Here is a 16,273-nt window from a genome sequence, read left to right on the forward strand (position 1 = left end):
TTTTGAGTTTAATCACACAGGTAAACACAAAAGGTTTCCTTCTCACAAGTAATTAACATAACTTTCATAACACCTATTTCAATAACTTATTTTCTTTGTGACAATAGTACCTTGAACATAATGTTTTAAATTTTATTTTATATATTTACTTGGGTAAAAAAAACCAACACAACAGCAACTAAGACAATTGCTGGGTATCAAAGCTAAAAATACCAAGAAAACCTCTTCAGATTACAGAATTGCTGGTGCTGATAGCAGTCAGACCGAAAGTGTACTTGATACTGGGATAGTGTGAAAAAGATGAGTTTGCAGACTGAAAAAACAGATGGCCCCTTATCACCCCATGGGGCTAAACACACAAGAGCTAACTTCAGAGACGCCTTACCTTTACCTTGTCTATCCCTATCAGGAGAGACTGTTATATTAAGGGTTATTGCCTCTCAAGCCCTCCCTGTGATCAGCTTTTGAAGTCCATGGCCAAGAGGCCAGTGTGAGAATATCACCTCAGATAAGAGGTGTTTGCTCTGTCAAATATTCAGGACAGGAATCCATGGAGCCCGTGATAGTTCAGCAGGGAACCACAAACTCCAGCTAATATCATTTAATCCCCTGTTGGTTTGAGAACTACCCACCATAAAAAGCATAACTGGCTGTTTATTTATGCAGGCAAGAGATAACATCTTAAAGTTACAGTCTGCCTTAAGTAGTGGGGATGTGAAGCCCAAAGAAATGAACCGTCCAAGCTCATAATCAAAACTGTGTGTGCTCTCTTCTTCTCTGCCTAATGAGATGTAAACATTTTGGCTGCTGTCTCTTTTTAAAGATATTAATCAATCTATTGGTTAGAAATCACAAAGGATAGTCGGTCTTCAAATTACATGCCCTCTTTTATAGCATTTTGTAGCTGTGAACAATATGTTAAAAATTTTCCCATGGCGCAACCAAGTAAATACTTGTGGCACATTTCTATTTATTACAGAGAATGGTTAAATTCTAAGACATAAATCATGCTCTTCTACTAAAGACTACAAATTCCCAAAGACAAGACTAATTCCCAACGCAACGATGCTATAAAAGATCAGACACTTTGTTATGCAGAAATCCACATTTGGAGATGTCTTTCAACAATGTTCTCTCAGGACCCAATCCTGCAAAAGGCACAGGCAAGTTGCTGAACACTGTGTCAAGCTCCATTAGTTTCAAAATGGCCCTAAAATCTTATATTTAATTTGCTCTGTTTAAATTGTAATCTGACATGATTAATGCTGCCTAAGCAAAAAAAAAAACAACCCTTTGTTCTTTCCTTTCTTCTACTAAATGACAGCCTCTTTGTTGCAATAAGGAAAAAGATTTCATAAGTTTAATTTCAAAACTGAGAGCAGGTATGACCAATTTTACCTTTTTTTGCATCCCTCACGTAAGTTATTGTCATTAGCCAAAGTAGCTACTGTAGCATGAAAGGAAAAAACATCAAGAGGTAGGTGAAAACATAAGGGAAGATGACCAAAAATGGAAAATAATTCTTAATGGTTCTGTAGATTCTCTTTTTTTCGGACTGTAATCTATCCTCTGCCCTGTCCCCAGCAACTGCCCTAAATCAAGGAATGGGCACCTGATGCATTCTGCAGATGGATTGACACTGCATAGCTGAACATGCCATACAGGTGGTTTTTCACTTGTACCAATTAGTTAACTAGCCAGCAGACAGATCTCTTTGAGAGGCAGGAGTGGGAATGGAAACAGAATTCTCTGCTGGCTCATTTGCAGAAAGAAAGGCCAAGCAAAAGTGAAAAAGCAGGTCAAATCAATGCTTATTTATTAATATTTCTAATTTCACATAACTTTCTGCTCAGGTAGATCCTTTCTGGAAGATACACCAGTTAGCCAAACAGTATCGAAAACACTGGGCAATAACAAAATCATTACTAAGATTTCTGAATCCTTCAGATGAATTTTGTGTGTCCAGTTACACATGCGTGCCCCAAAGTTTGAAGACGAGGATTTTCCTAGCCTCAGTAAATGAGGTGAATTATTCACTGCCTCCTCATGGCTCAAGCTCATAGTCCAAGCCATTGACATATGCTTACTTGCCAGTATGTGAAAGCAGATTCTTCAACCAAACATCTGAATTTCTCCAAGCACTAATCCCTTCTTTAAACGAAACAATAAAAGAGAAAGAACTTCTCCTGTATCTTCATATCTGCCTTTTTATGCTGTGTCCTAGAGAGGACACTAATTTTATACATTAAATTCCAATCTCTCCTATACAGGAGCCAACAGACTATTCCTCAGAGAGCAGAAATTGTGAAATTTTCTACATTTCATATTTATAAATGTAAATGTAATGTACAAGCCAATAATGAACCAGATCTTGGAGTCACTGACAAATAAATCACCAATCTTTTATTGCAAGAGCAAATTTAAGGAGTACAAATGCAGGAGTAAAAAAACATTATCTGCTTTAGGAGGCTGAGCAATCAAATGGCCATATCCAAACCATAGGATATGATACAGCAATGTCTGCTCTGGGCTACAAGGAAAAAGAAACCAAAATGCTTTACTTCTTACAGTGAATCCTGTGAAAATAATCATGTCTAAGGGTTGGTCACCAATTAATTTTTCATCCATTTTGATTTCTTTTGGATCATACCAAACTACCATTTCATTAGTATTCAAGAAATCACCCTAGAGAAAACCCAGACTTTGCCTTCAGAAGAGAACAACTGGATGCAAAGTCTTGATGCTAAATTTTCTTGGTGGCAGTCACTGGGTATCATGTAGTTTCCAAGAGACAAAAGGGACAGAAAGAAAATATATACCAATGAGGACACTCCCCAGTGAAAACTGTATCAATGATCATTGCTCCAACCTATTTCCAATGCTGCTAGCTCTGATTCAAAAGCTGAAGATCTACCCTGCTGATAATCATTCTATCATCTTAAGTGTCACAAAGATAAGCCAAATAATGTCAAAAAAATCAAATCTCTGAACTCAGAAATCAAAAACAAAGGCAGCTCTGGTAACTGAGGTAATTTAACAGTTTACCGCTACCATAAATTATCCTATGTAATCTCTTCCTTTCACTGCTGCCCCTGGCACACACTGGTCCTTCCATAATGGGATTCAGCTTCAGCCCAATAGAAGTCTCTTCACTTTTTTGACTTTGCTTTGTGATGGGTGGATGAGTTAATGCTCCATGTGCTTACAGAGAGATAGACAAGAAGCTGGCCCAGTGCAAGGTAAATAATGGACAATTCAGAAGGGGAAGTGGTGTGCAATCACCCTTTTGTATGGCAAGGAGCTGCTTGGAGCAGCAATGCCAGCCACAAAACTGCAGTCAGCAGCAGTCAGTGCCAGACTTACCAAGATCACAGCTTCTCATAGGTGAGTCAAAAAGACTTTCTTGCTTGTGAAGAGATTAGACATGACATTATAAAAGCCTGCAAAGCTGTTTTTAGAAATTCATCCTGTGCTATCACAGCTACCAAGATAGTAGCTCCCTTTAGTCAGATGTCAACTTGCAAGGACTCCTTTCTCCTGCCTTCCTTTAACCTATTACATTAGCCCCAGTAGTCCCTGCCAGGACTCTTCCTTGGAGTCAAGAGTCAGAGAAGACTTGCAGACAATCCCAAGAAAGTGAAGTCCCTAACAAAAGACATTATAATCATTCTACCCAAAACCACTCACAGCCAGTCCAAGGCTGTTCAATTCCAGTAGAAAGTAACAATACTATTTGGGGACTCCTTTAGAAACTAAGTACTTCCAGGAAGAAAAAAAAAAACCAAACCCGCAAACATATATAGCCTTTTAAGTACTTGAAATAGTCACACAGAATGTTTTAGAAATACTGAAGCTGGAACATGGGAAACTTTATCTCTGAAACACATCTGAAGTACCAGGCTTTGACCCTGAGCAGCTCTGCATTTGAATTCAGTGATATGTAGTTCCAGCATTATTCTTTGGTCTGTTTCTAACCCATATACTGTACCCAAAACACAGTGGGAAACCGAGAAGATTTCCAAGATAAAATAGGACAACTGTGAAGGCTTAAGAAAAGACTAGTCATTGAAGAAAAACTTTTGCATGAAGCCTCTGGTGTCTGAGTGTCCTATGGCACACCTAATTGTAAGGATGCCATCATTTATAAATCTCCTTTAAAGCCTTCCAGTGACAGCTGGCATACCATGCTAGATCATTGGTTTCAGCAATCATCTCTTTATTACAACTGTGCCCATTACTAATGAATTTGCTTGTGCCAAGATGCCAGGTACTTTAGCTTTTTACACCATTTAGTGTTACATTCAGAGATCTTTTTATCAAAACTCACTGCTCATAGTGGGAATAGGAACTGAAATGTGAAAGGTAAAGCAACAGGAAACCAACAGGCCCCCAGGTTCAAGCTGGTTGCTCTTTTTTGTATTCCTCAAATTTCCAGCCATGAGAAAAGATTCCTCACGGAAGAGCTATTGGCTACGTGTAAGTCAGCAGTCTTTTTTATGCATTAATTTCTACCACTTATGCTGACATATCCTTTGGAAACCACCTGGGCTCGTGAGAAGGGAAACTCTAATAACTTCAGCACTTTTTTCACTGGTCCCACTTGAATGGAGTGTATTGCAGCAAAATGCAGCTTTTGATAAGTTAAGGGAGTTATTGCAATTTTCTCAAATAAAAACATTAAAAGCTGCAAATCAGCTTAGATAGAATTAGTTATATTCCAGGCACTAGATCAACTTTTTATTACAGATTTGGCATAACAAAGACAAATATTCCAACAGACAAAATATCATTTACTCTTTAAATGCCCACAGTGGTATCCTTTCCCACCGCTAATTGATGATTTTATTTTGCACTCTGGTGTCAAATAGCATCTTTGGAATAGGAGAGTAAAACAACAGGAAAACTCCAGTAAATCATCATAGCCCTTAGCAAATACAGTGCTTCAAGAAGTTAAGTACCTTGAAAAAGGTCTTCATTCTTACTTGACACATCTCTATTTACTTTTTCTTTTACTTTATTCTTTTTATGGAATGGTCACGACTTAATGAATATGTAGAATATTTACTTGAACAGTAAAGTGATCCCACTGGCTTTAGTGCAAGCATTATTCTAAGGGCTGTTCTATAAAACAAAGTAAAAGTACTTCACCTCAGGATAAAGTTACATGGAGATCTTCAGCCTGCAGAGCTAAATCTAAAACCAGTTCCCTTACAAGATCCAACAACTTGCAAATTTATTACCAGATCTGACAACGGTTCTTCAGACTTCTGCACTACACAAAATTCTAATTGTGTGATAATACTGAATATTTTAGCAGATGACGTAAAAATTAATTGTCAAATAAAGCACAAAATATTTCAGTGCTATCTTCAATTGTTCCTATAAGGATCATAAGGATAACAGAAAAGAGTACATTCATACTGTTTAGACATATCCTTACTATTCTAAATATAAAATTCCTTTATTCCCATTATTTCTTTTACCATTATTTTTCTTATTTTTTATTGTAAATACAATTTTATTACTCCAGCACAAAAAGTGAATTTGATAAAAATATGTTTTAATAATACATTACATAGTGCTAATATTTCCTGTTATCTTATTGAAAAAAAATTCTAATAATAAAAAGAAACCATTGGACTAGTCGGGAACTGAGACGTGTTTTCCCCTCACCTGATTATATTTTACAATAAAACAAAGAGACCCCAATGAGTTCAAAAGCTACTGTGCATAACAGTTGTGTGTAAGTTCCAGCTGATGCACCCACCTTCACCTTACATCTTGGGGAACCCCTGAGCCAAGCAGGAGGCACAGAGCCATGCTAGTACTGAAGATGGACTTAACATTACAAAAGGTATTCCTCTATTTCAGCTAATTAAGTTAATCTTGAATCATTACAGAAGGGGCACAGAAAGCAAAATCTGACACAAATTGCCTGAATATTTCTGACAGAACACACCTGGCAATTCTGGCAGATTTTAGAGAAGCTCCTGAGTAAGGGTTGGCACCTTTAACTGGTGCAAGACCCTGGGCCAAGAGGACTACCAGAGAAGTTTCATATGACACTTGTCTCACTTTCTTCTCTTTGCTTTTTGATTTTAAACTTGGTGCAGTTCCCATAGCATAATGCCACAGGCAAGGCAGTGTCTGTGAGTAAAGATAACATTTTTAGCAGACAGAAAGTTTTTATTTGGAAAAACAAAGTCCTTTTCTGACACAAACCCTTTTGTGGGAGGGAGACCTTCTTCAAGGCAAAGCCATTGTGAATTCTAAAGTATACCTGTTTCTAATTATGCTAGGTGGCCTTTCATCAGTGTTGTCAATAAAGCTTGCCTTTCCTTACTAAGATATTAGGAATGCAGCCTGTACCGAAGGACTGAGAACTTCCCAGCAGCAACAAGTTCTGCCATATGCCACCAGTCATATCAAATCTTTGAAGCCCTTTTTGTTCTTAAAAGAATATAAAATCCATCACAAAGTTTATGCACATGGGTTGAGTATACATTTCAAGCTGTGTACGTGTATGTAAGTGTATTATAAAAGCACCTTTTGAAATCATAGCACTTCATTAAGAGAGAGGATTGGCACAAAGAGCTAACATAAAGAAAAATGTGCCCGTGAAATCCTCAAAGTTGGGGTTGAAAAAATGTTTTACTTAGTGTTCATTCTCAATTCTACATTGCACCAAACAAATCTATTTCACAGACAGGTAAAACTTAGCTAAATATTGCTTTGTTTAGTGAAAACTAATAAACAGATGAGGATGAATTGTAAAGCCACTTTGAAAAAATAGGGAAAGTGATTTGAAAAGTGCAATAAGATGGGAAAAATTCAAATTTCCCTTCCAATCTTTTTTTAAACATTCTCTCTCTCTTTTTTCTTTTTTAATGGGAAAAAGACCATTAGTGATTTCATTACTTAATATAAGTAGAGATAAATTAGGAAATGAGATATCTTCAAGCTCTGCTATCATAACTGAGCTCACTTGGCCAGATTCCACTCTACAGCCTTCCAAAATAGTTGAGAGTCACCTCATTGTGAGAAATCCTGACATGCACAACAGAATCACAGATTTAAAATCAGATACAATTATATATATATATATGATTATTCTGTTGTTGACATGTTTCTTTACTAATCAGAAATGGCATACTCAGAAATACTCCTCAGTAAATAAGATTGTATGAAAAAACAGAAAAAAAATTAAAATTCTGAATTAAACCAGATAACTGTTTACATTTCTCAAACTGTGCAGATTTATCAGACCATTTTTTGCTGAATGTAATTGGCTGCTATATGTTTACTCCAAGGCTGTAATTAGTTCAATCTGCTATCTTCATCCAATGATTTTTACTTCATAACTTGGGACAATTGATTGGTTAATACGTTTTAATTTTTTCTCTTAGATTGTAGTCTGAGGGAAAGATATAATTCATTATCAAGTATCTAGTGGCTTCTGAATACTATTTAAGAGCAAGGTTAGTAGCTAAGGATCTATCTTCTCTCCTTTGATGTCAATCTCTCCCTAATTTGGAGAGCTTGTATTAAACCATAGAAATCAGAAAATTCAGTGTATTAAGTATACACAAAGTACCAAAGATTTATAAAGAAAGAATATTTATAGGTTCAGCTTTATGTATTGGCATATAATTTCTAATTATTACAAACCAATTATATTCAAACTTTGCACAAATATCTACTTTTAGTCTCTAATATGAAAGTTTCTCTTTGGACCTTATTTTTTTTAACAGACTGTTCATTTTCCTACATACCACATATAGTATGTTATGTTCTAAAATAGTATGGTGGAATGTGAAGAATTTTGTTTTGGGGAAATAATAAATTCCTTTGGCTCTGCAAATATGCCTTTATTCATCCCTCAGGTGCATGATCATTATCTGAGTCTATCTCGGCTTTTCTCTTAATTTAAACAAGAGCCACCTACACTGGTTCTTTTTTTCTGTCTGTAAGTAAAAAAATCACCTTTTTTGCTTACAGACACATATGTAGAAGTAGATATGCATCTCTTATATTGAAAAATGTATTAAGATTTCTTTAAATAGCTTGTGAAGAGTTAATTAGTTCATTAATGAAAATTAGCACTAATTGTAACGTCAGTTTTTCTTTGCTGCTATTACTAGTTAAGTTGTTGAAGTTGCTATGCCAGAATATTACATATGCCAAAGCATCTTGCACCCTAAAGGGACACATAGAATACCTTCTCAACAGCTAAATACAGATAGTTATACAATGGCTCTCAACAAAATATCTAATTTAATACCAGTTGAAAGTTCACCTCTCTCCCACACAACCTCATGGAATGGTGCCACTGACCAGGAACCACATATGGAAAAAAACAGTGAGTAAATCTCTCACCTCTTCCTGCAAAATGTTTTACTAAAAATCATAACACACAGGGAAATGATACTCAAACATGCACACTGCCTGCTATGTTTCTTCCCTCTCCAGTGTAGCCACTGCATTAAGCTGAAAAGTGTGCTAAAACTCAGTATATCTTCCTTGCAACCAGAGGGATACTCCATTTCCAGCCCATTTGTGCATTAGCACCTTGTGTAAGTGTCTTTGGGTAGATCCTTGCACTGATCTCTGCATTTTCCCTCTCCAGAGCACACCTCTATGGACACTCTGTTCCTCCATCACTGTCATTGGTATTCAGGGGAGCCTTGCAGTGAAAATTAAACCAAAAAATCTGCTTATCTGCCCTGAACCTCCTGAGGTAAACAACAGGTTTGGTCTACTGATCTGTAACAAAAGGCAGAGGTTAGGACAAAATCCTCTGAACTGCAGTCCATCTGTGCAGTGTTTTAAATGCCATTAACTCTCATTGACTTCTCCAGACTTTTCCCAAGGCATTTGCCATTAGCAGCAGAGGTCCATATTTAATAACTGTTGAAGTGATATTGTAGACTGAATACGCTGAATAAAAGTAGATATACTGAAGAAAATTATTCACAGCATTGCATTAGGAAACCATTTTGTGCTGCCTCATGTAAAGCAATTGATATACAACAATGTTACAAGGCACATTACTGTACAGAGAGGTAATTACTACACCACCCAGCCTTGCTTAACATCCCAGGCTCAGAATCAGTTTGGCCACAATGTCTGCTAAGAGCTAGTGATTTTGGAGTGCTGCATATGAGATATGTCACAGACCTGTCTTTCAGAAAGGATTAAATCTCTACCATAAGCACACATTTTGAAAGAGTGAAATGGACATCCAAATATTGAGACCCAACAGAGTAGTCTTTTAGAAAAATTTGGCCTTCATGAACACTGATGTAATTCAGGATTAATGCCATGGAGCTGAAAAGATTACAATAATAAAAGAGCAATATGAGATTTGATTTAGGCATCCAAAGTCTAAAATCTCCAATATATATTTAAAGAAAAGTAACATATTCCAGCATTTGGAAATTGGGGCCTATTGAAAAGCATGAAACCTCTAAAATGTTATTTGAATGCCAGAAAAGTAATACTTTAGAAAGTCAAGACAAAAATGCCACGAGGAACAGAAAGGAGTGAGCCAGAAACTCTAACATGTTTGTTTCCACCTTGTCCATGAGTTGGGCAAGCACTGCAGCTCTCCAGACATCTCTGGGTATTAACTACTGGACAATCCCTGCCCTCAGTGCCTGACACAGCTGTCATCTCACAAAACAGAAACATGGATGTGAACTGGGCTTATATAGTAAGGTTCCTACCTAAAAAAAATACAGCTCAGAAACACGTGCCAATGGCAATACCTACATTTAGCTGTGACTTTGTACCCGCCCAGCGGAGGGTCGTGGCCTTCCACAGCATCGAATCCTGCTGACACCAGGACAATTTCTGGATCAAACTCGTTGGCAGCTGGCATAATCACAGTCCTGTAGAATGTAAAGAACCCAATGTGATAAAATCAAAAGAACTTCCATCTGCATTACATAAATTGTCATAATCAGAAAAAAAACACAACACATTTTAGATTAATTAAACCAATCTCCATGGTAGCTGTTCAAGTCAAAGGCTTCAGTCAATTTCTTTCTATAATCACTTTTTTTTCTTTTCTATGACTGAAAAAAAAAAAGGCAGGTACATGTGAAAGCCTCTAATATTACTTACACATCTGTGTCTATTTTATCCTGCTGCCTATAAAAAACTGCCTCTTCCAGGGAAGTGACTAATGGTTTACAGAGACCTCTCAAAGCCTGACTGGAAACCCGGACTGCTCCAGTTAGTGCGAACTTGGTGTAAATTTGAACTATAAATTTCTTTTGGGAAAATGTTTGCTTTCCAAACTTTTTTTTTTTACTCCTTAACATTTTTAAATGTTTGTCGAGGTGGGGGGTGACTCTAGCAAAGGAAAAACATGAAATTCCCTTAATCAAATCCAGACTATGTTGTCAAGCCTTTCCAAGGTCAAGCATAACAGGAATGTGACAACCACAAACTAGTGACAGCAACCCCTGCTGGAGTCAGGAAGATAATTCAGCCCTTTACAGTCACAAAGATTCCACTTTTTTAACCCCTTCCTTGACAAACTTATGGGCAGATATTTTATCACTTTGATTTTGCCCTTCTCCAGTCTCGAAGAATGAAAGACGTACTGAAGGAAAAGATAAGCCCTGTGTTCTGCACTTGCAGATGTGTTCTTTCAGGCTGACCCCAAATTGAAGGAGTAAGGATGGCTTTTCCACTGGTTTGCCAAACACTGACACTGTAATGGCTGTGCTAAATCAGGGGGACACAGCTAACACTAAAAAGCAAATACATATATGAATTTTCTGTCATGGATAATTTAACTCTAGGAAATCCCAATTAGTCTACACTGGTCAGAATGTGAAGATTAATTTTGTGCATGTGTAATGCTATTTGTTTAAGTTCAATGTTTATTAATTTATTTGATAAACAGCTTAGTCCAAAGAAATCTTTTTTTTTTGTTGAAAGTTTTAGGTTTTCTGGGGGAAAAAAAGACACGTTAATGATATTAACAATTCTCTAGGTTTTTCTTTAGTTTAGTTTTTGATCTATGCATTTAAAACATTATCGTGTTTTATTTTCATCAAAGGTAATTTTAATATTAGGAAAATGTTCTTTTTACTTGTTTGTCATAAAAAAAGAGAACTCAGATGAAGTAAAAAATTTATTTCAGGGCATATAACATTTCAATGAATATAGTTTTACATTTAAAAAGGCATAGAGGTCGCTTAAAAAATTTTTGGTGAATTTGCTGAAATTGCACTACAAACATCTGCAGGCAAAGTGATATAAGTTGTGAAATATTCCTTTTTTTACATGTCATTAGTAGACCTCTGCTGAAATATGGATTCCAGTACAGAGCATTGCACTTCAAGAAGGATCTAGACCTACTGGAGAGATCAAAAGCAAAGAAAAAACTTCTAAAAAGCATAACTTAAGTGGATAAATAATATAATTATAACTATTTGATTTGCATAACACGGGAGCAAACATTACAAAAGTGCACAAATATGTAAGTCATTGCAAGAGGAAAGGAATAACCTGTTCTGTATCCTGTGGACAGGACCTGAAGCAGCTGCAGCAGGACACCTGTTTTTCACACACTGGAACAAGCTTTTAAATAGTGAGAATAAATAATAATATAAATAAAATGTTTAAGACAATTGGAGACTCTCCAGGTCTTGGACTTTTTTATAATAGCTAAAACAAATATCCACCAAGCTTGCTACAGGTTTGAGCTGACAGGGCCTGGAGGCAGGCAGTCAATTACTTCTTCTCTAGGTTTTTTTTTCCTATAGTTCCACAATGTAGAACTCCATAACACACAAAGTACACATATGAATACTCACATTAGACACTACAGTGACTGAGCTTTTGCAGGCTAATCTCCAAAGATAGCTAGGGAACAATATCAGGAATAAAGGTCTCCTACGCAACCGCATCTTATCTTATGTACATACCTTCTGATACTCTAAATTACAAATTCATTGTCTGAAGCAACACATACTTCCCAAACTTCCCCACGTCTGCAACACATGTGGCATGGATCCTGATTACTGATGAGGACTGTGGCTGATACACAATCTTCATCTGTCCCCATAGCACCATACATCTTATACACTGAAAGAAGGAGGGATCCTGTGAAGAACCCTCCCTATCTGCAACTACTTGAGCTTTTGCCCTCCTCCTCTCCATTCATATTTCCTCAAACTCAAGTCAGGCTCTGCTTTTTATTTCTTCATGTCAAACAAAGTGGCAGCACCACCGAGTACAGCACAGACTAAGCTCAGGAGTCAGACGATGGAGTGTGTTCAGTGCAGAGAAGCTCTGCAAGCTCAAGCTGCTGAGCAGTAACAAGCCTCACTAGCCTAACACACAAAGAAATCTTTGAGAGTCCTATAATTTGGAACATTAGGAAAATCTCCCACACTTCTGCCACATTTCAAGACCTTGCTCTAAAGTGTAAAGATGTCAGCACATTTTTAATAACAATGGGGCAAAACAATGCATTTGACCCTTAATCTCCTTCATAGAAGCAGTAAAAATTGTTTAGACACAGTTTATTCAAAATTTTTGTCAAATAAATATGTCTGACATTAAAACTGCCAGCCATACTGAGTAGCACTAGGAAAATTATTAAATACTGAAAGCATTTGGTCTTTTGACACAAAGAACCAGGAACAGCTATTAACACCATCTTCAGTAGTGCTGAACAGGAAATAGTAGCACATTCATAAATCTCTACAGAAATGATATATAGGAATCTCAGCTAAAGAAAGGAGCATTATAGCATTATATTAGCTATAATGCTAATAACTGGATGTGGCATTTAGAATTCAGTGTTCTGTTACTGCTTTCAGTATTAGCTGAATTCACATTACCAAAAAAACAGCCTAGAGAGTTTTTCTGAAAGGAAGAATTTTTGCTTTTGAAAATTTACACAGTGTCTGTTACATTTCACCAGAAAAATAACATCCTACTTTTGTTGTAATATTGTCTCACAAACTAAGACAGAACTTTGCTGCTGCTACTCTGCATACAATGTACCAGAAGAGCTAACCTGTATGCCCTGCCTTGTACATTTCTTTTTCATCCTCCAAAGTATGGAGGGAGGTGGAATTTCAGAGCTCGTCCATCTTATATTGTTCTTCATTTAATATTGAAGACTGAGGACTTTTCTTTTTGAAAGACATCATGGAAAATGAAAAAAAAGTCTTTTTACTGGGATAGCAAGCTTGACTCCTCTCTTAAACATCCCAGAGTGTCCCTGGTCCCTGTTACAGAAGTCAAGGCTACTATTTGGTCTTTCAAAAAGATGACAGCCACAAGTCTTTCAGTTGCAAAGACCATATACACCTTTGGTTCCTAAATCTCTAATCTAATCTTCTACATTAATCTACAGGCATTTAGGTAGTTACTGTTTTGAATAAATTCTATGATATCTCTGCTCAGAAAGGAGCAACTTAACATCTGGAAAAGAGTATTCCAGTTTGGGGTTTATGTAGGTAGGACATCTCTAATTTTTGTCTAGCCTTGGCAGTAACTTCTTTGTGGCAAAAAGCACATGAAAAGTCTTTCACAAAAATGACACATACTTTCCTATCTTATGAAGTTTTATAAGCAATGATATACACACATCTTTTTAAATATAGTCTTACTTTCACCAGGACATACACAAAAACTTTTGTCATTTGTCACTTCTCAGGCTTTAGCACCTTCACATGAGTATCTGTCTTTAGGAAAATCACAGAATCATAGAATCATAGAATCGTAGAATAGCCTGAATTGGAAGGGACCTTTAAAGATCATCTAACCCAACACCCTTACCATGGGAGGGGCAGCAAATGTTTTGAGGCTGGTAGTTGTAAAGAAAGCCTACAGAAAGCAACAGGAAGACCACTTCTCCCTTGTAAACCATCTTTTCCTACCTCAGTGTGATTGGACAGGCAGCTCCTGATACTTCACTATCTCTTGGGAGCAGAGAATCATCAGACCCTGTATCTTGCACCTTTTCTATCTCTTCTACACTCTGGAAGGCATAGCAAGGAGTAAAAAGGAGAAATCATCCACTGACTACCTCCTCAGGAGCTCCTACAACTATGTCACTTTGCTTCTTAGCCGCCTAAGAGAACCCTTTAAATCTGATCATAACAGAAAATATTTTGGGGTGTTTTATAAACCAGGCAAATGACATTGGTAATACACTAATACATATTCATGTTAATCTTCCAAGATTCCTCAGACCAGTCCTATGTTCAGAAGTCAGGCTGCAGCTGGCAGGATTTGTTACGGTGCGAAGGGTCAAAATTCTGCTCATCAGAAATCTTTGCAAGGGTGCACTGGCAGTCTGCATTCAGACCCTAGAAGCATTGATTATCTTATGCCCAGCAAGAGTAAGAATATGATTTGGCTTCTGGACATGGGTCACCAGACAGGTACAGACTGGGGACTGGCAGGCCATCACTTCTTTTTAAAGCCAGTCAGGCTCCAGAGCTTATCAGCAAACTGAAGTTAATGCTAGGTTCCTTCTCTGACAAAACAAGCAGCTTTTGTCAGAAAAGAAATGGATTTTATTCTTCCACTATGACTCACCCTCTCCTCCACTTCCTTCTCCAAAGAAAATAAAACACATAAAAGTGATATTTATTTTCTGTGATCTGAATCATATAGAAGCATAAATATTTGGTATACCATATTCACCTAATGATGACAGCAGAGTTAGAAGTGCATCTTGCCTGGCTGACTGTTTCTTTCTTTTCTCATTCATTTTCATTAATAAACATGTCAAAACCTAAAAGCTTGAGCAGCTGCATCGCAGAAGTTATTTATCTGAACTTTTGCAGTTTCACAGAGTGAAATTATGTCTTCCAGATCAATGTAATGCAGATTCTCCTTTCAGTCTGATGGTACTGGGAACAGAGAATGTATCTGGGAAGCCGAAAAGATTTCTTTTTGTCTGACTAAGGAGATTTCCCTAAAGAATTAATATGTTCCATTTGGGTATGCTGCTGTCTGCAGAGAAGCCAAGGGATGTCTTCCAGTTGGGTGTAGTTCTAGAGAAAACATCAGGCATGTGATCCTCCCCTCCCCACCAATCTGAACATCAGATGCAAGACATTAAAGTGATTCTACCAAAGGACTCTGGTTCTTTTATTCTTTTATTCTATTTTTGTACATTCAAAGCACATGGCTAGGATACTACCAAACATTTGTTCTCCCAGAAGAGATTGCAGAGAAGCACCCAATGCGGAAATGACTCTCCAAGCACCACGACACAGAGCTGGAAATCTCCAAAGAAAGCTAAACTTATGCAAACAGCTACAATTCTTTTGCTGTGTTGTTAATTTAAAAAGGAAACAAGCAGGAATACCAGCCCAGGACAAAATTTATGTAACTGAGAAAAATAATCCATGCAGATTGGAATTGCTTAGTAACATAAATTATTTGCTCTTTTCCTAAAATCCTCCAGTGTTTTCATCCAGTGATCTCAAAGTACTTCGAGAACACTGAAAAATGGAAAGGTTCGTATCTTCAGCTGGTATAAATCAGTATAGCTGTTTCTGATTGCATACTCCTCTAAAGCAGGCATTTCTTTACCCATTTGACAGATGAATCAGCTAAAACTAAAAGCTGGTAAAAGCCTTGAATAAATTACACAGTTGTCTCTTGAAAAATCTTGAGAGAAAATGCAGAACACTCAAAAATCCATAACTTCAACAAGTAGGGAAAAAACCCCTATAAATGCACTATTATTTGTTCAGTTATACCAGACCTGTATTTTGCAGGAATATAGATATATGCAATGCATTTGTGCTATTATAGTGGGGATATAGCCACCAAATGGAGACCCAGTCTGTTGTTTGAAAGAGTTTATCAGTTTCACATCATGCAAATAAAACACTGTACCAAAAAATCACTATGTTGTCCTACCTTAAAATCATACAAGGTAAAGTAAATTGTTTAATGTTCCCTGACAAAAACAGATCAGAAAGCACGTAAAGGATTGCCCCTATAGGTATGTGTAACTTACGGTATCTATTATTTTTATGTGTTGTTTGCACATATGTTTTAATGTAACACAGTATCAAGTAATGTCTCTTCTCACAGAAAGCTACATAGAATTTCTGTACAACTTGCAAGTGATACTTTTTTCTGAACTAACTGAGTTTATAATAGCGTCTCTCATTAAAATTTTGGTTTACTTTCATGATATTCCTTTGTGCCAGTTCTGTTGTCAGCTCAAGTTCATCAAGGCCAAATTTGAGAACATTCCTTCAAAACTCCTTGATGA

General features: G+C 36.9%; 1 protein-coding gene across 1 annotated transcript in view; it reads right to left on the minus strand.

Annotated features, from left to right (window-relative positions):
• HDAC9 (histone deacetylase 9) overlaps nucleotides 1–16,273 on the minus strand; it is a 278,167-nt gene that overhangs the window by 50,583 nt on the left and 211,311 nt on the right. Inside the window, exon 22 of the mRNA XM_063411127.1 lies at nucleotides 9,772–9,890. Within this exon, the coding sequence (XP_063267197.1) occupies nucleotides 9,772–9,890 (119 nt within the window). The remainder of the gene's footprint in view (nucleotides 1–9,771; nucleotides 9,891–16,273) is intronic.

This window comes from Prinia subflava, chromosome 1 (assembly GCF_021018805.1).
Source record: "Prinia subflava isolate CZ2003 ecotype Zambia chromosome 1, Cam_Psub_1.2, whole genome shotgun sequence".
Classification (NCBI taxonomy): Eukaryota; Metazoa; Chordata; class Aves; order Passeriformes; family Cisticolidae; genus Prinia; species Prinia subflava.